The 24,278-nt window shown below is 33.8% G+C and overlaps 1 protein-coding gene across 9 annotated transcripts in view; it reads right to left on the bottom strand.

Moving 5' to 3' along the window:
- Window positions 1–24,278, bottom strand: part of KCNT2 (potassium sodium-activated channel subfamily T member 2) — a 370,200-nt gene that overhangs the window by 150,182 nt on the left and 195,740 nt on the right. For all 9 annotated transcript variants that reach the window (XR_014136444.1, XR_013553237.2, XM_078441196.2 and 6 more), the window contains exon 13: window positions 12,126–12,234. Coding sequence is in view for 7 of the 9 variants with exons in the window: in XM_078441196.2 (XP_078297322.1) it covers window positions 12,126–12,234 (109 nt within the window). In the remaining 2 variants the exon portion in view is untranslated. The remainder of the gene's footprint in view (window positions 1–12,125; window positions 12,235–24,278) is intronic.

The raw sequence follows: 24,278 nt of genomic DNA, 5'->3' as shown, positions 1-24,278 counted from the left end.
AAGGAGGAGCTAATTCATCAAAATTACTAATCTACAATTTCAACAGATCACACATTTCTTTTTCTTATTTTCAAACATATAAACTTCCAAAAATTGTTGGAAATAACTTATCTAAGCTCATGACATTCACCTTGGTGATTTTTAAAAACAGCTATCACTTTTTAATTTTGCTTATTTTTCATCCTTCATTGGAAGCTAAGTTAACATTCTCAAGAAGGAAGTAGGTACTGACTGATCATCAGTTTTTGTCTCTATGAATATAGGGCTACAGAATAGCTTGATGGCTTAAATGAGAACTTGGCACCAATGAAAGTTATTATTATATTAAAATATTACATGGCATTTGTCATGGGTTATAAAATATAACAATATGCTGATTTCACAGATTCATAAATTTATATACATTATCTTTTACCTACCTAATAATGATAGTTTAGTTCACATTAACAAATTATTATAGTCTATACAAACATAATTTTTATAGTTGTAATTAATTGAATAACATGTTCCCTGCTTAGATATAATGATTTATAAATATTTTCATGGCATTAATTATACTTAATAATTTGACCTTGTGTGAAAAAAATGTAAAAATATAAAATCTATAAACAAATTAAAAAACAACATTATCAGCAAAATCACCTTCTAGCTAATAATATGTTTCTATATAAAAATGAAATACAATTCATTACACATGAATTATATTAATAAAATTGTTACTTTAAGTAATTCCATATCTTACTTATTTCATTTGTATTGCCTCTCATTTTAATATAATCTAATAACGACTTTTGGTTGGAAAATACATATACACACCACATCCATGTATCTTGTGTATCTAGTCTCATATGGCTAGACATTGTTGTTTCCTTCAACATTTATCCTTACAATAAAATTTAATAAATGTCCTTCCACTTAAATGTTGTACGCAACTTATTCTACTTCCTTATGAAACCTTCATGTAACTGTGTAAACAGATGTTAGTGATGTCTCTATCCTTTCTGGATTTCTATCTATACATCCTTTTACTACTTAAACAAATAAACTCATATCTGTGCTCCCCATCAGGCAATTCCTAAAATTACCTCTAGGGTGGCATTCTAAGAACACACATTTTAATATGAAATGCTGCTCAAGGAAAAAAATGAAATGATGCAGAAAAAATTACAGGAATCTGTTCATATTTCTGATGCTCTTACTCTAATTCACTCTTCTCCTCCACAACTTTTTTTACTATAATATGATGAAACATTACTTTCATATCTGAAAGACATATATATGTCAGATATATAGATATAGATAGATGATAGATAGATAGATAGATAGATGATAGATAGATAGACAGATGATAGATAGATTGATTGATAGATAGATGATAGATGATAGATTATAGATGATAGATAGATGATTGATAGATAGATAGATAGATGATAGACAGATAGATGATAGATAGATAGATAGATAGATGATAGATAGATAGATAGATAGATAGATAGATAGATAGATAGATAGATATCTGTCTACAGTTCCTGTCCAGAAGTTCCTGGAGCTTCTGAAATGCTGTATTTCTTGGGGGATAAGAGCCCTAGGAGTTTCTTTTGTTCTAATATTGGTCTTTGACTTACTCCCTGACACAGGTCTCCTAAAACCCTTGTAAATTCTGAAATGGTAAGAATGCCAGGAGCCTCTTTTGTTCTAATGAAGCAACTTTGGATGGGTTCCTGGATAACTCCTAGATGGGGGCTAGTCCCCAGAAAGACCAAATCATGATTAGAAGATGAGAAGATTCAGCTCCACCTCCCCCCTCCTCCAGAGAGAGGATAGGGGCTGGAAATGGAGTTATCATTGATCATACCCACAGGAGGAAGCACCCATAAAATCCCAACAGTAGGGGGTTAGGAGAACTTTCAGGTTGGTACATACATACACTGGGAAGGTGACATGCCCCAACTCCATAAAGACAGATACTCCTGCACAAGGGACCCTCCCAGACCTCTACCCTATGAATCTTTTCATCTGGTTGTTTTCTGTATCCTTTACCATGCCCTTTATTAAACTGGTAAATGTAAGTAAATATTTCCCTGAGTTCTTTGAGCCACTCTAGTAAATCAATCAAACCCAAGAAGGGGGTGCTGGGACTTGCAATCTATAGCCAAATGTTGGTCAGCAGAAGCACAGGTGACAACCTGGACATGCAAATGGCCTCTGAAAGGGGTGGGGGAAGGGCAGTCCCTGAGCCCTCCCGTGTGGGATCTGATGCTATCTCTGGGTAAACAGAGTCAGACTTGAGTTGAACTGTAAGACATTCAGCTGGTATCCTAGAGAACTGCTTGATGTGGGGAAGACACCTCTACATATTTGGTAACCAGAGAGTCAGAAGTGATGTTCCTATGTGATTAGCGAAGTAGTCTCACCAGGGAGAAAACACAGTAGGAAAGAATCAGGTTTTTCCCTACACGGTGGTGGGGGAGAGATTGCAATTTTTTTTCCTTTTTACTATTTTATATATTATTGCACATTTGTATTTTACTGAGTTATAGTACTACTTCTGAACATTCTTAATGGATCTTTTAAGTTTTTAAATCTTATAATATAGCCTATATGCTACTAATAATAAGATACTATGAGTAGAGCACTGTGCATGTCACTGAAGAGCATTTAAGAAACTCCTATTCTAGCTAGAGGCACCTAGCTGGCTCAGTCAGTAGAGCTTGCAATTCTTCATCTTGGGGTTGTAAGTTCAAGCCCCACATTAGGTGTAGAGACTTACTCAAAAATAAAATCTTTAAAAAAAAAAAAAGAAAGAAACTCCTACTCAGGAGTTAAATGAAAATCGAAGCAAGCTACAAATCAATTCATAAACTGCTATAATACAATTTATGTTAAATGGGAGGATATACAAAAAAGAGAGGAGAGTGGCAAAAATCAAATAAACTGATTTCTCACTATCTTTGGCTCCCATAGTTAAGTGATGATTTGGTCCACAGAATATATCTGAAATGATTCATGAATCTTTCTCACTTTCCACATCCATCATCACTACTCTGGTTCAATCACTCAGTCTCTCTCACCTGAACACTCTAATAGCTTCCTAAATAATCACCCCTATGAGACCCTTTGTGTCCTGTCCACTGCACTCCACAAGTCCCCTGGAGTTACTTTATTATCTAGTTAAAATGTTATACCTTCAACAATAACTTTCATTAATCTCCTGCAACATTCCAATTCTTTAGTAAAGGCTAATTCACAGTCTCTCTCCACCCATCCCCAAACACATGCTTGTGTGTGCACAGCATGCTGTCATACATGTTTTGAGACAACATTAGATAAATATCCTGTGATAATATTTGCCATCATCTTTATATTAGGATTTCATTCTTTGGGGGTTAAAAGTCTTATTTTAAGAGACTTTTCAATACAAACATAATTACTCCAGAGATGAGGGTATTATATTAAATTATAAAAAACTTTACCTAAAATAGGTCTATCAGATTGACTAATCTCATCAAGCAAAATCTGATAAGACTAGAACAGAAATGGAATCATGAGTTTTGATATATATGCAGGGTGGCAAGGGCAGGAGAGGAGGATCATAAGGTCATAGTTGAAGCTCTATGTGGAAAGAACAGGCTCTGTTAGAGTAGTATTCTTGGGAAAAATGTAAAAGTACACTGGCTCATTCTTGATAAAAAGGGTGAAAGGTAAAGAAAATGAGAAAACCGGCCATTGGAATAGACAGCTAGTCCATCTGATTTATCATCATACTACTAGTACCTAGAATAACAAATTGTTCACAGTAGGACTTAATAACATTGTTTGAGTAAATGTGGGTGCAAGATGATATACCTGTTATTCTTTATAAATCATTGTTATTAAGAAACTACATTACAGACTGAAAATCATAGATCTAGGATATGATAGAAAATGCCTGGCACTTTCCAAAGACAGAAGAAGAAATATGCTACTCTGGCTTTCAGAACCATGAAATTGAGTCTTGGAGAAATATAAGACTATAAGAAAATTAATGGAGAAAAATATAAAGATGCTTCAAGTTCATTAAAGTGCCCCACAAGAAAATGGCTTGAAATACCTAATGTTCAATGGCAATTTAATCAAGTGTCAAAGAGAACAAACAGAAAAGTTGGTTCGGTTATTTAATAGACCCACAAATTAAAATCTTAAAAACTATAAAAAAGTAAAGCAAATAAGTTACCGATATTTTTGTTAAGAGGAATGAAATACTAGAAAATATTTCACTTAAGGAATAATTTACACTAATGTTAATTTCTTAGCTTTGATTAAATGTACCATGATTATATAAGAAATTAACACCCCAGGAAGCTGTGTGATATGAAGGGTATATGGGAATGCTCTATACTGTATATACAAATCTTCCAAATTTAATTATTTCAATAAAAAATTAAAAAGCAAATGCAATATAAAAATGGAATATTGATTTAATACTGAATAGTACCATACAATTATAAAAGATATCTGGGGAACAACTGACAACATTTAAACATGAACCAGATCCATGAAATTATTTAATCTTCTCAGAGGTAAAAATGTTATTGTGGGTACACGGCAGAATGTCATTCTTAGGAAAAGCATGCTGAAGTTAAAAATACATGCATATCTGTGTGCATATCTGTGTGTGTGTGAGTGTGTGTCTGTAGGGAGAGAAGATTAAGCAAATGTGGGAAAATGTTAATTGCTGAATGTAAATGGAGGGAATACAGGTTTTCATTGTATAATTTTAAACTGTATGTGTTTGATTTTTTGCAAAGTAAAAAATAGTGAGGAAAGAAAAAAATTTAAAGACTCTCCAAATTGTGCTGGTTTTGAACAGACCTTAGGTTAAGTGGCTTCTGATAATCTGTATCATAATACAAAATCAAAGAAAAAATATTTCCACCTGAAAATGAAGAATTTTCAAAATTGTGGTAATTTATCTTTTGAAAAAAATAGGAATTCAAAGCATTATGTTCTTAAGTAGGTTGTAAGAATGAAATTTAAAATGATATCTATGTGGGTGTTATATGGGAAATGAAGAAATTATTCAGCATGAAAAACTCACACCTTACCATTTGGTGAAAGTCAAGCGTTGCACTTACATATGTTATTTAGAAACAGCTGAGATAATTTCCAATATTTATATTACTTGGAAATATTTTTCTACTCTCTTTTTTGGGTAGAAAAAAGTGAGGCATTGGAATGTCTGGTGTTTCAGCAAAAAAATTAATGGTGACTAAATTGAGATAAGACCTTCAGTTTTTAGTCAAATTATTTCTCCAAGATCTGTGTTTGTGTGGGCACAGACATGTGCACATATGTGCATACTGTAAACAATATTGCTTTTATAATGATAGCCACAACTACCTACTATAAGAAAGATATAAGTTTCTACAATATTGTCAATGGTATTGTTAAAAATATTTTTGTCTATACTTTTAACTTGTATTGCAATTGAAATCTTTTTTTTTTAATTCCCAGAACTAACTCCTACTGTTCTAGTATAATGAATCATTCTTCTAGGCATGTTTAAGCTGTGAAGTAGAGAGAATTTCATTCAGTCAACACTTTACTCTTGAGGTACGATTCTTCCTTTCATTCATGTACTTTAACTCAAATTCTCTTACTTATGAAATATCATAGTCAAAGCATGGAAAATAAAATTTATAGAAAATTCACAACATACAAATTGATTTTTATGTTCTTTACTCTTTTACATTTTCTACTCCTACAAATTTATTAACATTCCTCACGCCTATCTATAGGTGAAAATTTACCAATTTAATTTTTAGGTCTTCGTACATTCTGTTAAAATGACGTAGAAAATTTTCAAGGACCCAGAATGTTGAAAGTTTGTTGACAAAAGAAAGGGAATTGAGTATTCACTCACAGGTGACATAACCCTTTATTTGGGGGGTGGAGATAGAGGCAGAGTAAATTTAGCAATGAATTTACTCATATAACAGGAATTCACCTCCCACTGATTTTCTGAGTAATTTCATCTGACTAGGAGACAAATAGCAAACTTCTTTTAGATTCAAATAATTGGACAGCATAGTTTATTCTTTAAGTTCATTCAAGGATTTTCAATAAAGCAGTTCTTTTCCTAGTATACCACATTTTTTTCTTATGTCTTGTTTCATGTTTTCTTTTTTAATGATTTTTGGAATACAGAGTGAAGAAAGAGATATGGGCTCGGTTTTATTCTGATTAAAATCTACAGAAAAATGTGTGAAAGCTGAACTATTATAATGTTTTCCTTTTTCATCATGGTTTTGCCACGGAGGAGAAAATCTGTGAAGGGCTTAATAATGTGGAGTCCTTTTTTCTAGGTGATTTCAGATCACATATATGACCTTGGAGGCACTCTACTAGAATTGCTAGTCCTACAAGAAGCTGACAAAGAATTCAAGATGTTACAAAACCACATTTTTATATTAGTCATAGCTATGGAACACTGCCATTACTTCTTCCTATGTTTCAGTACCAACTGCCACTTCTTAAAAAAGAAGTGTATTGATAAAAAATATTTCTCACTGGAAAAGAGATTTAACACAACCAAAGCTATAGTACCATTTGACTTTTGTTCTCCAGAGGTTGACAAAAATAATCCACCAGGAAGAATCTTTTAAAAATAATGATATTGTAAAAGAATGTTGGCAATGATATACTGGAAAAAGGAAACTAGTGAGTTTAGGTTGACGTTGGAGGTACAAAGGTATAGCTGCCTACCATAACACACAAACAGTGATTGCTATTGCAAATGTGCTGAGGAATATGAAGAGCACCAGTAAGCTTATAGGCAGAAATCGTGGACACCCAGGAAAGAAGAAAAGTGGAGTGTTCTGACACAGCCATGATCATGGCATGGCCTAGTGTGGTGTCAGTGGATAAGCCTGGGATACTCAGGGAGTCTGCCCTGTAGGACTTGATGGATTGAATGCAAACAATGGAAGGGTGACTCATAGGTTTTGGGGAAGAAAGAGACAGAAACAGATTTCAAGTCAGGAAGAATCAATAAATATTTCTAGATATCTTAATTTTGAGACAACTGTTAGAAACCTAATGGGAGATATTGACTGTACAGTTGGAGATACAAGACTGAAGCTCGTAGTGAATACTGAGGCAGAGATTTAATTTTGGAAATCATATAAATGTATAAGATCCCCTTTTTCTTAGTGGAATATATGTATAATTATATATTATATAATCTTATATAAATAATGGCAATTTTATTTCACGCTTTTCAATGCTTACTACTTTTATTTATTTTTGTAATCTTACTGCACTCCTTAGGATTTCCAGGAAAAAGCTGAATAAAAGTGGTTTTAGTAAGCACCTTTGTTTGAATGTAATCTTAAAGGTAAACTTTCAATATGTGGTCATTAAATGTTCTTTATTCCTCTAGGTTATTTTGTAGATAATTTTCCTTAGCTTAATGAATGTTTTCCTCATGGCTTTCTAACCCTGTTTCTTTCTTTTTTTTTTAATTGTAAATCGATACTGAATCCTCTCTCAAATGCTTTTTTGGTATGCATTAAAATCATGATACTATTTTCTCTTTTAACATAAAGATCTCTTTCTACAATAATTTCAGCTTGGTAATATTATTTTTTAAATACATTACTTTGTTACTTCTGTAGTATATTTTATATACTAAATTGGTCTCTAATCATTGCGTATACTGTCTTCAATGAATTTTGTATCATGGCTAGGATAGCCTCATAAAATGAGTCTGGGAAATATCTTTTTTTACTATTTTCTGGAAAACATGTGCAAGCTGAGAACTATGTGCTTTTTGAATATTTACTATAATTAGCAGTTTGTAAAACATTATGAGCAATCCTCAGTTACTTTTCCTGGAAACAAGGGTAACACAGTTTTGTTAGGATGAGAAATAGACATTTAAGATTAATGATAATCATCAATTTGATAGGTACCAATTACTAGTGGCTGATGTTCTTTTGAATATTTTTTTATCATAACAACCCTATGGGATAGTTTCCCTTATTATCCTCTTCTTCTATATCAAAGAACTCAAGTTGAGAGGCGCTTGGGTGGCTCAGCCAATTGAATGACTGACTCTTGATTTTGACTCAGGTCATGATCCCAGAGTTGTGGGATCAAGCTTCGCACTCGGCTCCATGCTGAGCATGAAGCCTGCTTAGGATTCCCTCTCTCTCTCTCTTTCTCTCTCTCTCTGCCCCTCCCCCTGCTTGCTTTCTCTCTCTCTCTTTCAAATTAAAAAATATAAATAAATTAAAAAAAAAACTCAAGTCAAGAGAAATTAAGGAGCTTGGGATCATGCAGTTACTATATAATAGGATGAAGATTTGACGGAGGATGGTCTCTTTACAGATTTCCCAATATCAGTTTCTTTACTTTGATAAATTTATTATAAAAAGGAAAATTGCTGACAGTAAACTTGTATGAGATTGTTTGAGTTTATTTTCTTCTTAGGAAACTTGTGGTGATTAAAATAATCAAATTATGAAGTATTTTTTTTTTAAGTTTTATTTATTTTTGAGACAGAGAGAGACAGAGCATGAACGGGGGAGGGGCAGAGAGAGAGGGAGACACAGAATCGGAAGCAGGCTCCAGGCTCTGGGCCATCAGCCCGGAGCCCGACGCGGGGCTCGAACTCGCGGACCGCGAGATCGTGACCCGAGCTGAAGTCGGACGCTCAACCGACTAAGCCACCCAGGTGCCCCCATGAAGTATATTTTTATGCTATTGAATCTCATTAAAATTTGTACTGTGCATGGGTTTATATTCTGTATCATAGCTATTATTCTACTGAGGACTTTCCATCTCTAGACTTACTATTTTTACTTTCCTGTCTTGGTGAAATGAATAAAAGCATATCTTTTCTGCTGCTGAAATCAAGCCCACCTAGACTTTTCCCCTGTAACTCTCATCAAAGTGTAGAGGATTATTTTAATTATAATTAATGATATAATAATTCATTCAAATGATATTTTAACACGTCAATAGTTTACCTTAATGAATGCCTATAGTCATTTTGTTCAGAAGAAAAGGATCCGTACATGATAGGAAAGGTAGATCTGTATAAAGGAATAATTGGTAGGTTGCTATATTGTTTCTATTTTTTAGTATTTTATAAACTCATAACCCCAATTTTGAAGTTTCTTCTTTTCCTTTTTGAAAAACATGGATTTACTTTTTAAAAATATATAAATTATAATCATAGTAGTAGTGCCACAATTTAGGGTGTATTAAAGGGGCTATTTAAATAAAGAGAAACAGGGCACCTGCGTGGCTCAGTTGATTAAGTGTCAGAATTGATTTTGGCTCAGGTCATGATCTCATGGTTCCTGAGACCAAGCCTCATAATGGGCTCTGTGCTGACAGCATGGAGCCTGCTTGAGAGTCTCTCTCTCCCTCTCTCTCTCTCTTCTATGCCTCCTTCACTCATGCATGCGCTCTCTCTCTCAAAATAAATAAACATTTTAAGGTAAATAAAAAAAATAAAATTATCTCATTTTATATCCTGTGATAATTAGAATTGTGCTATTTAACATTTATAAGAATGAAAAGACAGTAATATAAATATTATCAAATGATATGGTTTAAAAGTAAAGCAAATATTTTATTACAAATGATATTTGTTATCTATTGCCAAATAACAAATAACTACAAAGCATAGTGACTTAAAGCAAGCAACACTTTCATTTCTCAAAATTCTGTAGGTTAACATGACTCCTTGGGTTGGCTGTGGGCAAGTCAGGAGCTAGAGAGGTAGGATGCCTAGGATGGGTAAGTCTCATTTTCCAAGTGATTGTTCATCTTTAGGGAGGCTAAATAGGGATCCTTTACATGCAGTCTCTGGGTAATGTTCCAGTGAAGGGAAAGCAAAAGCACAGACTTTTAAGGCTTAGCCTCTGAAGTCATACAGTGTAACTTTTGTCACATTCTATTGGGCAAAGCAAGTCACAAGACCAGCACCTGCTCAAGTGGTGGGGAATTGCATTTCATCTCTTAATGGTGTAAGCTGCAAGGTCCCATCAACATAGGACATAGACACAGGGAACATGGTTCATTGAAGACCATTATTTTAACAATCTTCCATACAAACTAAGTGACAGCTTGATACACTTCCTTTTGAAATGCAAAGTCCATAATCTTTTAACCTCATGCTGAGATGTAAAATATATTATATTGGTTGCAGAGTCTCATACATCACCCCAAACTGTCTTATGGCGTTTTAATGAAACTAGGATGCTTTCATCTTTTTATAATGTAAGAAAAGAGTTCCTCTGAGATGTTGTAATCTCAGCCATAAAAGAATACAGACATCATTAAGAGGAATTTCAGCAGGTGCCATAAATTAGATATACTGGGATACACTATCAGGATAGAACTTTTAACTATCTCATTCATTTCAATGGGTTTATCAAAAAAATGGTAAAATAAGAATATGAAAGAGAATCGATACAAATAGTCTTTGTAATTTCTTGTTTGTAAAGGTGGACTGTTTCAGTGAGTTTGATCTATCTGTTGTGAGCCTATCTATGGCCTGCTAAGAAAGGGAAAAGAACAAAAGTCTATTCTGAAATCTAGCAATAACACATTCAAAATTGTGATCCACATTCGATTTCCATTTATTGAGCACCTAGTATGTTTCAGATATTATTTAATTCTTACTGTTAATCCTAACCAATGGAATAAAGACATCATAATTACGATACATAATTTAACAAAAAAGAAATATGGGGTTCAGAACTCTAATTTGCCTACCTAAATCTTAAATGGTGGCACTCAAATTTAAATTCTCATTTTTAGGACTTGGTCTGATGCTTATGCCATTACCACCTTCCTAAAAAATTATATCATTAGAAGTCATTATCAGGTATGATAAGAATTTTATAAAAATATTCCTTTTGCTAAATAACAGTAAAAAGGGAGCAGCTTAGCTTCAAAGGTCTTTTAAATAAACAATTGGCATTTCTTTAATGCTAATTAAATATGTAACAGGTAGCAGATAGAGAATTTACATGTATTTTCCACTAAATTTCACAAAGTCATTTACAAAGGAGGTGCTGTTATTTTAATTTTCAGTTTAGGGAACAGGCTTAAAAATGCCCTGGCACCATCATCACAATTTTAATCAGTTATTAGTACTTAAAAAAACCTTCCAGACAGATACTTAAATGCTGCCATAGTTGAGAGCCATTGCTTTGTTTACAATAAATTTTAGGGAAAAAAAAATGGTGCCATTAGAAGCAAAGTTAAAAGATAAAAAAACAGAGCAAATTGAATGGCAATATTTTTTGTTATTATTTAGAAATTTCTTAATGCTTATAATTTTTTCACTAAAAATCATATACAAATAGGTAAACATTATAAGATATGTAAACACATCTTCTGAAGGAAATGCATTTTGCTAACGCATGGTTAAAATGGTTTACATCTTAATGGTGTTTGCAGCTTCAATTATGAAGGTGAAATGTTAAAAAAACAAAGTTGTTTTTTTTTTTTACATGAATATAAATTACTGTCTGGATCAAAATTAGTTCCTACAGAAACATTTAAGAAAAAATTAAAGTATCATCTTACTGTTCAATTTCCTAACAGTTTAAAGTATAATCTCAGATGAAATTACTTCAAAAGCAGTGTCTCTATGAAAAACTCACATGTATGTTTTTCTTGAAATGTTTTCAAAATCTATCTCTAAATAAATCTATTTGTACTTGAATACATTTCAGTATTACTCTAATGCATGGGAAGTTTACTTGTGTATTAAATAATCTATAGCAAAACACTATCTGTGTAAACATAAGAATAAATTAATAGATATATAGCATTTGAAACCTGTGTTTATATTATGCATAAAACTGTAAGTGCTAATCTACTTACAGTCTTATCAAGATATCCAGGAAATTCAGTTGCTAAAATCACCAAGTTATATAAAAAATTAAAGATACACTCCCAAAATATTATCTTGCCACTTTTTAAAGTGAGTAACTTCTTTTATAACAAGTAGATGATAAAAGGAATCCCTCTATTCTATACATTCATGAATATATTAAGTTGCCACTAATTTCAGAGACATATCTCTTACCATCCAAGTTGAAATTTGAAATTAAACTTACCAGCAAATTTGATATGAAATTTATTTTCAGGCTTCAATATCTGGACATACAAAGGGCAATTTGGAGCAAAATCTTTTACAGCCCATGCTCTCAAAATTGTTTGGTGGTCCTGAAATGATAAATATCAAAATATCATGAAATAAAATGAAAAATTTATACTACATAAAGTAAAAATAATCAACCAGTGTGTTAAATGCTCACATCCACAATTTAAAGTTAAACATATTTTAATTAAACATACAAACATACAAAATAATTAATTCAAGGACTTATTTGTAAATATTATTATTATTTGTAAATTATTTGTAAATAATTGTATTTGTATTATTATTTGTAAATAAATGTATTATTAATTGTAAAAAATTGTAAATATTATATACTATTTGTAAATATTATTTCTACAAAGGAGATTAACAATACCTAATTCAATCAGTGCTAATTACCAGCACTTAAAAAATTAGCAGAGAGTAAGAGGAAAGTTTCTTCAAAAACTTAAAAGTACTCTTCTTGGAAAATAGTTGAGGGTCAGAAGCCTTCAACAATGCAGCACAACTAATAGTTTTTAGTAACAGTTTCCATGGAAAAAATGTGGATTTATAACAATTTTAACACTTTTAGAAAGACTGGCAAGAGAGGAAGGACTACAGCAACCACACATGTAGAGAATACACTATTTAAAATTTGTTTCTATATAAAAGTAAAAGTAAAAGAATCTTGACTCTACATGGGTCATTTGGAAAAAGATCAGTAACTTTCAGATATTAAAAATAGCAAAACAGTTAAAAAAAAAAAAAGAAAAGAAGGTGCTAAGATTTAGAAAAGGAATAAAAATCCTGCTTAACATTAAATCTTACACATAGTGTGACCCCATAAATTATTACTTAATTCATTAAGTAGATCAAAGCAAATTATTAGAGAAATGAGTCACCTAAAATACATTTTGAAAAAGGAAACAAAAACATTTTCCAGGGTAGCACGGCCCTTAGAGTAGCCATTAGCCACATGTGGCTGTCTAAATTTAAAGTAACTAAAATTAAGCATTCTATTTCCCTGTCACACTGGCCATATTTCAAGTGTTCAAAGCCACATGTGGCTAATCCAAAGCTTTATGGAACAGTGGAGATATAAACATTTGTATCATCAAAGGAAGTTCTATTTCACAATGCTGTTAGGGAAACAAGAGGGCAATTGAAAATATAAATGGATATAAGGGATTATTTAAAGAAGTGCAGAAAGAAGCTGCTGTAGGTAGTTAGTAACTTTAAGAGGCATGAAAGTTGATGAACAGTAACTCCGAATTCCTCAAGTGGATAAATGGACAATGTGTGTCTTCCAGGCAAACATTCAATGAACCTGATACAGTGTGATGGTTAATTTTATTTATCAGCTTGGCTGGGTCATGAGGTGCCCCGGTATTTGGTTAAACATTATTCTGGATGGGTGGTAGACCCCAGAAAAGGGACAGGCAGAGAACAGAAGCCACAAATCCTGTGTATAAATTTATACAACCCTGGCTAACCGCTAAACCATGCATACATGGGACAGAATAAGAGCAATCTCAACTGAGATTTGAATCACTGCCAAATGCTAGGGTAAGAGAGATTGTATTCAAGTGAACCAAATTAACTGCTTGCTAAAACAAGACTATCAACACTCTTTGGAGGAATATAAGAGACTCCAAGTCTCCACAACATAACATAATATTCAGAATACATTGCAAAATTATTGAATATAGGAAGTGCCAGAAAAATGTGACCTATTTGTTTATTTCATGGGAAACAAACAAAATTAAATCCAATAAACATTAGCCTCTAGATGATCTAGATGTTTGAATTATCAGACTAGGGCTTAAAGCAGATAATAAAAATATCATCACTGAGATAAAGGAAATCTCATAATAAATAGAGGAAAACTCTAAACAAATAGAAAATATTTTTAAAATTTGAAAAAATATTTATTTGTAGATTTGAGAGAGAGAGACAGTGCATGCGTGGGTGTGAGCACACAAGCAGGGGAGGGGCAAAGACAGAGAGGGAGATAGAGAATCCGAAGCAGACTCCAGGCTCTGAGCTGTCATCAGCACAGAGCCCGACATGGGGCTCGAGCCCACAAACCATGAGATCATGACTTGAGCCAAAGTCAAATACCTAACTGCCTGAGCTACCCAGGTGCCGCTAAAAAATATTTTTTTTAATTAAACAAAAAGCAAAAATACCTGAAAAATATTCACTGAATGGGCTTTGAAGTAGAATGGAGATGACATAGGAAAGAGTCAGTGAACTTGATCATAGATCAACAGAATTTATCCAATTTGAAAAACAAAGAGAAGAGAAATAGAGAAGGAACACAGTTCAGGGACCTGTGCAACAATGTAAAAATGTCTTATATAATATAATTGGATTTCCAGGAAGAACACAAAAGAGAAAATAGAACAGAAAATGATTTGAAGAAATAGTAGCCAGAAACTGCCCAATTTTATTAAAGGCATACTTTTCCAAGTTCAAGAAGCTCAGAAAATCCCCAACTGCATAAATGAAAAGATGACCACACTAATCACATTGTAGTTAAATTACTGAAAACCAGAAGTAAAGACAATATTTTGAAAACAGCCAAAGAAACACAGTTTTGTGACCAAGGATTCTTATCAGCAATCATGGAAACCAGGTAACACGGAAACAGTATCCTAAACTCTAGAATGAGGGGAGGAAAAAACTATTACACCATAATTTTATATAGAAAGATCCTTCAAAGAGGTGAAATAAAGGCTTCTTCAATTAATGAAATCTAAGAAAGTGTGTCGTCATCAGTATCAGACTACAAGTGTAAGAAACTTCTGTATGCTGAAGGGAAATGATACCAGAGTGAAAACTTTAGATTTCAAAAAAGACTATAAGAAATGGTTACTATTGAGTGAATATAAAATAAGAGCTTTCCTCTGGAATTCTTTAAAATACAGATATATCCATAAAGAAAAAATATAGTATTGTCTTATGGGATATGAAATGTATGAAAGTAACAGAAGAATAAGTGCAAAGTTTCTAACTTCAATAAATTGTGTCATATTTAAAAATAAATGGTGCGATATTAACATGAAGTGGACTATGAAAAGGTAAGGCCATGTATTGTAGTCCCTAGAGCAGTCAATAAAAAAATTTCAAAAGATAATCCCTAAAAAGCCAATAGGTATATAAAACTTGAATTCCTAGGGGCGCCTGGGTGGCTCAGTCGGTTAAGCGTCCGACTTCAGTTCAGGTCACGATCTCACGGTCCGTGAGTTCGAGCCCCGCGTCGGGCTCTGGGCTGATGGCTCAGAGCCTGGAGCCTGCTTCCGATTCTGTGTCTCCCTCTCTCTCTGCCCCTCCCCTGTTCATGCTCTGTCTCTCTCTGTCTCAAAAATAAATAAAACGTTAAAAAAAAAATTAAAAAAAAAAACTTGAATTCCTAAAAGAAAAAAAAAGTCAAATAATTTTTTTAAATGTAGAAAAGGGAAAACAGAAAACAACTTAGGTAGACCTACATCCAACCATATAAATGATAGCACTGAATGTTAATGAACTGAACATATTAAAACATAAAGAATATTAGAACAAAAGAAATAAGACCCAACCATAAGCAATTTAGGAGAGATGCATGTTAAATATAAAGTTACTGGTAAGAGAAAAGGAGTAAATGATAATAAGAAAACAAACAACCCACTTTGAAAGCGAGCAAAAGATCTTAACAGACACCTCACCAAAGATTTACAGATGACAAATAAGCATATGAAAAGATGCTTAACATCATATATCATTAGGGAATTGCAAATTAAAACAGTGAAATACCACCACACAGCTACTGGAATGACTAAAATCCAAAACACCAACAACACCAAATACCAGTGAGGATGTGGGACAGTAGAAAGTCTCATTTATTGCTGGTGGGAATGCAAAATGGTTTAGCAACTTTGAAAGACAGTCTACACTTTCTTATAAAACTAAGCATACCCTTACCATATCATCCAGCATTTGGGTCCCATGGTATTTACCCAAATGATTTATCCACCTGAAACCTGCCCCTGGTTGTTTACAGCAGCCTTATTCATAATTGCAAAAACTTGGAAGTAAACAAGATGTCCTTCAATAGGAAAATTGATAAAACAAATGGGTACATCCCAATAATAGAACATTTTTCAGCAATAAAGAGAAATGAGCTGTCCAGCCATGGAAAGACACAGAGAAAACTCAAACACTGCTAAATAAAAGAAGCCTAACTTAAAAGGCTGCATACCATATGATTCCAACTATATGACATCTGGAGAAGGGACACTATAGAAAGTATAAACAGATCAGTGTTTGCTAGCGGGCTTGGCAGTGGGAGCAGGTGGAGAAGTAGGGATGGATAGGTGGAATACAGGGGATTTTTAGAGCAGTGAAAGTATTCTGAAAGATATCGTAATGACGGAGAGATATCATTCTACATTTGTCAAAACCCACAGAATGTACAAAGCAAAGAATAAACCTTAATGTAAACTATGGACTTTAATAATAATAATGTATTTATTTACAAATATCAACATGTATAAATCAGTTGTCACAAATGTACCACAGTAACACAAGATGCTAGTAACAGTGGAAACTGGGGAGGAGGGATGGTGGAAATTCTCCATATTTTTTGTTCGATTTTTCTATAAACCCAAAACTGCTAAAAAAAAAAAGTGTATTAAAAAAAAACAAGCAGACAAAGCGTGAGCTTTAGTCACAAATTCGGAGCTCTAATTTCACTCTAGAATTTACAAACTGCGTAAGTAAAATTACTAACCAAATCTGATTCTCAGGATAAAAGGTTCAATTGTTTGTAAAGTGGAGGTAGGCAGCTGGCTCTTCTTATTTCACATGATGTCTGGCAACATGTGACAGGTAGACCACTGGCTCCCTAAAATTTTCTCCCTTGGATTCCATGACACCAATGTCCCTGATTGTCCTTTGGCTTTTTTATCCCAAATTGAACTCATCTTCAGATCTGCTGGTAATTCTTTCTTGTCAAAGAGGTGGGTTTTACCAGACACTAAATCCTGATACCTCTGCATCCAATACTCTCCTCCATCCTTCCCTCCCTCCCTCATACCCCTGCAGTCAATCAGTCCTCAAGTCTTGTTGATGATGTCTTCTAAAATTGTTCTAATACGCACACTTCTCTCCAAGCTCCCTGCCAGAACCCGAGTCCAAACAGCCATCACTTCAAGCTTGGAGTGAAGGCAACAACCTCCAAATCAATCTATCTCAAGGTTTATATTTTTTACTAATTGTGTGTTCTTATCAGATTTACTGCCTTTTCAAACTACAATCTGATTGTATATTTGGCTGCTGACAACCCTACAGTGGCATTCCTTATCCTGAGCATCAAGCCCAAACTTCTTAACAAGGCTTGCAAGACCCTTTATTAAACTGTCCCCAAATTACTTCCCTAGCCTTTGCACTCTTTGTTCCAGTGGTAACGCATCCTCCATCCTTGAGCCTCCAGAATTTCTGTCACTTATTCTAGGAAACCCTCTTCTTCTGACTGAAGTCCATGCAAGCTGTTTCCACTGCATTCTGTATTTGACCATCATAGTATTCACTCACCTGTGTTTTTAAGTTGATCTCCACTACACTTAAGCTCTAAGACAAGGGCCATGTTTATACTTCATTCATCCTAAGGGTACTTCATTCATCTCTAGCAACCAGCTTTCATTTGCTTTTCAAAGATGAGTAAGAAAAACCATATTTACTTCATAGGGATATTGTGAGCATCAAGTGAGATAATGTAAAGAAGCATCAGGCACACAGAAAGCATTTATTAAATCTGTCACATCCGTGGATAAATAGATGGATGAAGTACTGACCCTAAAAGCCCACAAATCTCCCTTGTTTTATTCATGCATTGTGCCCTACCAACAAGCATCTATGACCTTGTGAGTGGAGCACTAAGTAAGGAAAAAGGAAACAAGGTACCAGGGCATAAATGTCACATAAGGAATAGGAAATAGGTATTTGCTAATACAGATAATAAAACAGCACAGAAACAAGATTTTTAATTCATTCTTCTAACAACAGAAACTGATATTGATTTCGTTTTTTTCCTTGCTGACAAAATTCAGCCTGAAATAAGACACGTTAAATTTAATTGTAACCAAAAAATAAAAGCATCAACGGTGACAACTTTGGAATAAACAGCCTAAATAATAAAGGAAGATAACACAGGGTATTATTGGGTCATCATAAGTGTCTATTGCTGCTGCGAAAGCAGAAGAACATTTCTCCTAAAGTCAGTTTACCTAAAAATTAAATTGGCTAAAATCATCTTCATAAAATTCAACTTTTATAATTTGAAATATCTAAAAATTATTTGTTGGCATTCTAAGGACCTAAAACAAATCCCTTTACCTATGGCAAAGGTCTTTATTTCTGAACTCCAAGTGACCCATGAGAGAACTCAACATTTTAGATGAAATTTTATACATAAGTTGTTTCCCCACCTCTCCATGAGAATCTGTAATTTTCATTAGATTCTCAAATACAGTCTACAACTCAGAAAATGGCTAAGACATTAGTGTGATCAAAGGTCACTTTCAACCCCATTTTCAATTATAAACATACATATGTAGCACTTAACAAATGATAGATTTATTTTTTTTTATATTTTGAGTATATTTTGATAACTTATCTACTGGAAACAGTTTTTAGGATCAAGTAAAAGTGAATTATGAAACTTAAAATAATATATGTATATAAATTTGCCCCCAATTTATAGATCCTTGAACAATGTAGATACAACATTTATACAAGAGTAAAACAACTTGCAGCAAACTGGAAAACAAATCTTTCCTAAACGCAACTCAAATGTACTGTTTTATAAACAACTCTTGCCAAATATACTCCTTGCCTAGAGAATAATATACTCCTAGAAGTCCCTCTCAAGACGTTGCATTAGACTCAAAAGCACCTTGACTGCAAGGGGCCATTTTGTTCACAATTACACTGTCTGGGTCTAATAAGTAAACTGATAAATTATAAGGTTAGATATATAGCTGATATATTATAAGGTTACCTATATACATATATATGTATGTATATATATACACATATATATATAGCTAATGATACAAAAAAATTGAATGTAATTCTGACACATAGGATCTATGTATGTGTTATCTGTGATTAATTGGTTTGACTTTATGATTGAATTAAGGAAACTGCATAGTTCATTTGTAATGAATTGTAATTGATGTCTTTGGAGAATTAGGCTTCAAATTTGATGTATATTTATTAAGTACAAAAGTAATTCAGAATGTTCTTAAATAAAATACTAAAAATGAAGAATATAACCAAAAACTCTAATAGATATAAAACATTAAATCATCATGTTGCCTTTTAGACTACCAAGCTATTAGGAAGCCATCTAGTTTGAGTCAAACATCTATAGGTTCAGCAGTAATCCAATCTTCAAGAACTATGGACACCATAGTCAAAAATAATTAAAGAAATCTTTGTCTAGCATTTAGATTTTGGTATCAAAACTTGACTGCTAGGATAATTTCATCTTTCTGCCAAGTTTAAACAGAAGGGATTTGACATTATGTTTGAGACAGAAACATTATCTTGGATTCCAGTTTTAAGATTATTTGTACTTCCTGCTCCTTCCAATGATCTCTCAGGGACTGGAATCCTACTTCTGATTTCCATTCTTACAGCTGAGAGTTACAGATGCATAATGGCAAAAACCTGACTGGCTGTTTGAAATTCCAGATATAGCACATTCCTAGAATCTTCTTACCAGAAATTTTGGGACTGTGTACCGAGTCTACTTTATGGTTAGCTAAATAACACATATACTTTCTGTCTTTACTTGTCAAGAACCAAAGCCTATTTTGCGCTCTGCTTCTCAAAGCTGAAATCTTGTATTATTTCTTAGAGCTTGTTGGCCTAAGTTCTAATAATTTGCCCAGAGCCTTACACCCCTTAAATGGTGTCTTTTGCATATTTAAATCCTCTCCCAGGTTCTTCAGGAATCACCATTAACAGCAAATCTAACTCCAGATCATAATCCTCTTGAGTCTTCCCTGATTTATTCTTAACAAAGTTGTGACCACAGCATTTTAAAACTCTCACAAAGCCCATTGACATGTGTCAAGTGAATAATCACTAAAGTGATTCATAAAGAGGCTAGGCTATCTTGAAAGCATGTACCTGAAGTTCAGTGATAATCATCTGCCAAGAATTTACCAAAAGATATTTCTGGACAGATTAAAAAATCAGTTACACCGGTGATCACAGGGTGTCTTAACAAGTTTAAAATTCACAGTTTGAAATTCTGTGATTTTATTAATTAGACAGGAAGATGTTTGTGAGAATGTATTATTAACCACTGGGTTGAATTAACAAGCAAAAACTTTTGCAATGTCTTTCCAAAGAATTTAAGGTACATTTTATTAGGTAATGAAATAACAGAAATGGTTATTGTGTTAAAGTGTTGCAATGCTCAAAATGGATCTGCTTAAGACAAAATAAAATTCTTTTAAAAAAAGCTTAAATTGTGAAGGGTAGCAGAATATGACATTCCAGAGTATGCCTTTTTAGCATAAAGATTATTTTGATCTGATTATTTTTGAGAAAAAGCAGCCATGGGAGAAGCTCTTAATCCAGAGTAGATACTACCCTTATTCATAAAGTAAATCACCATTTGTAAGGGTAACTCTCTCCCTGTACCAGGAAGAGAAGGATGACTGACAGCTCTTTATCAGTGGAGAAGGCACCAGACTTAAATCAGCATAACAACCTTACTATACTTGCCTTGATAATCTCCCAGAACTAGTCTCCCCACTCCCACATCGTTCTTTTGTCATTAGTTGAAGATAGTATTGAAGGTGATGGCTTGGGTCATTTGGGGGAGTTTTACAGCTTTCCTGGGTATCTCCCATGTACACATGAGGTATACATATTAAACTTCTGATTGCTTTTCTCTTGTTATTCTTTTATTACCAGGGGGAAACAGCCACAGAACCTAGAGTGCAAAGGAAAATTACTTTCCCCCCGCTACAACTGCAAACATTGTATTTCAGCTCTTTTCTCATGCTGTCTGAAAGGGTCACATAGGGAATTTGCTGTCTGAATGTTTGATGACTGTTTGCCTTTTACTCTAAGATTCCATATGTTCAAAAATGCATGTAATAATCAGGAAAAAATGAGCATCTTTGACATTTAAGAGGAAAGCTAACAACATAGTTTAAAATAAATCTTTTTCTGAAAGTTACAACTTAAAGTCTTTGGAGTCAGATGACCAAGGTGGTTTTAAAGTTTCCCTCAGCTTGATTTCTTGACACGTTTCTTCCTGACCATAGGCCTCTGACCTCCCTTTTCTTAGAACCTTTATTTTAGAAAAAGTCCAATTATAAATTCTTTTTTTCTGCCCCTTTGAAATTTAAATCCTCTCCCAGGCTTTCACCGGTTTTACAAACCAGAAATGTCTTTCTCAAGAACCTGAGGGCCATCGCTCTGAAAGGTATTCAACAAAGAAGCGAGAGCCTCTACCTCCCTTATCTATGGGAACATAGGACCCTAACTTTCCTAAGAGACAATTAGCAAATCATGGTGGAACCACATGGAGTAATCTCCCCTCTCCAGGATTTTTCCACTGCGTTCATCCCAGAACTTAAAAATCCTCTAACCTTTTGTTTCCAAGTTGTTGAGTTCAATCTCTCTCCTTTACCGCAACAGTCCTAAATAAAATCTCCCTTGCTTGTTTAACAATGTCTGATACAATTTTTCCCTGACACAGACAGAATAAAGTATAAATACTAGGTCTGTGAGCTCTGAACCATATGCACCTAAGAACTTAAAATAGCTAACCACAGTATTGTTTTATTAATCTACAAACTGAAGCTAGTAATAACATCCTTGCAAGGTTGTTATGAAAACACATCACATATATAATACGTATAAATATATATACATAATCTTTAGCCTGAAATCAATATTTAGTAACGGCAAATAAATGAGAGGTGTTATTATGTATTTTTTTTCAGTTTCAAAAGCAAGAAGTTTAAAAATCAGTTGTGCCAAGAAAGCTAAAAGAGCAAAGTAAACACTACAGGTTTTTTTCAGAAGTAGGCCATTTATGTAAAAATCCATATGTCCAGTTGAGCTCAAAAAATTAAATTCTTTTGCCACTGCAAAGAAAACCCGTCTAAATGGTAAATCTACTATGCTGCATACATTAAAATGACTGAATGGATATTTAACTTTGAACAAATCTTTAGGAGTACACCTAATGACAGACTGAGTGAACAAGATATTGAAAGTAAAGTGTCTGAACCTTTTTTTTTAATGTTTTATTTATTTTTGAGAGAGAGAGAGACAGAATACTAGCAGAGAAGGGACAGAGAGAGACACACACAGAGAATGTGAAGCAGTCTCCAGGCTCCGAGCTGTCAGCACAGAGCCAGACGCGGGGCTCAAACTCGTGAACTGCAAGATCATGACCTGAGCCAAAGTCGGATGCTTAACCAACTGAGCCACCCAGGCATCCCTTGTGTCTAAACCTTTTAAAACACATCACAACATAAGCCAACATTCCTCTGTCCATTCAGCACCTCTTACTTTCCAGCTCACTATCTGGGACTGTGATTCCAAAGAATGTCCGACATCATCAGCAACTTCAATCTATCGATACTCTCATTCTCTTTATCTCTATGCCCACATTCTCATTTCCCTGCTTACCGGCTTGTACCAAATGTTTCGCCAAGTAAGCAGACTCTGGCATAAACAATCATTTTGCTTGCCTCTCTGACTCAGGCCCACTCTATAGGCAGAACTACAACCTTGCTAAATCCAACTCTCTTTCTACTACAAATAACAGATGGCAGGCACAAACACACGTATGTGCTAAACAGGCCTTACTTCACATTCCGAGTCCATACTATCACATAGGAGAGGAGCGTTGCTCAGCAGCTCATTTCTCCAGGTCACTCACTCCCCTGCTGCTCTAGAGAACTATTTCATATAGCTCCTCAAACTTCTATCATCTCTCCCCTCTTTTCTGACGATCTCAACCACTATAAGAAAATAGAAATAATAAAGTGTCCATAGCGCTCTCCACCACATCTGACTACATACTCGCCTCTTGTTAAAATGAGTGAGCATTTTACACACTTAGCAGAGAGAAACCTTCTACACTGGATCATATTCTATCTTATAAACCCTCTGACTGCATTCTTCCAACTTTTCACTTTCCTGTATCGTTCATGTTACCATCTCTGGTGGATCATTTCCTTTAGGATACAGAATTTCTAAAAATTTTGCCCACTAAAAAAAGAAAGAAAAAGCAGAAAAAACAAAGTCTTCCTTCACCACATATTGCCATCAGGTGCTGCCCCATTTATTTCTCTGTTCTCATTTGCAGAAACCACTTCTAAACTCTGTAACTGTTGCCTTCATTTCCACTTTACTATTTAATTTTAAACTTTCTTTTCTAATCCAAGAACTTAAAGCCATGAATCTCTTTTTAGGCCACTACTTCAGCTGTGTCCCCTAAATTTTGATATGTTGCATTTTCATCCCAATTCAATTAAAATAATTCTAGTCTTCCTTGTTATTTTGTATTTTACCTATAGATTATTTAGAACTGTGCTAATTTTCAAATATTTGGGTATTGTCCTGCTGTTGTTTTCTTATTGATTTTTAACTAATTTTTATTATGATCAGAGAACATACTCTGTATGTTTACATTCTTCTAACTTTTCTGCCATTTCTTCTATCGTCCAGCATATGGTCTTCATGAATATTCCATACACACTTGCAAAAATGTGGATTCTGCAGTTGTTGAATGCAATGTTCTATATGTCAATTAGATCTAGTTGGCGAAAATTAGTTCAAGTTTTCTTTTATAACCATACTGATTCTGTTTCTACTTATTCTGTTAGTATCTTAGAGATCAATATTGGAATTTCTAACAATTGTAGCTTCTTGAAGTTTTGCCATTTTGAGGTTTCACAATAAGGTATGTGCACACACATTGAGGAATGGTATGTCTTTTTGATACATTGATCCTTTAACAAATACAAAATATTTTTTTAGAGAAGATCCTTTAAAAGCAATTGAGAAATAATGGCTTAAGTATTAAGAAGGAATTCTACAAAGC

Source organism: Panthera onca, chromosome F1, assembly GCF_046562875.1.
Source record: "Panthera onca isolate mPanOnc1 chromosome F1, mPanOnc1 haplotype 2, whole genome shotgun sequence".
In the NCBI taxonomy this organism is placed as follows: Eukaryota; Metazoa; Chordata; class Mammalia; order Carnivora; family Felidae; genus Panthera; species Panthera onca.
The sequence above is the reverse complement of the archived record's forward strand: the minus strand, read 5'-3'. Positions and strand labels throughout refer to the sequence as shown.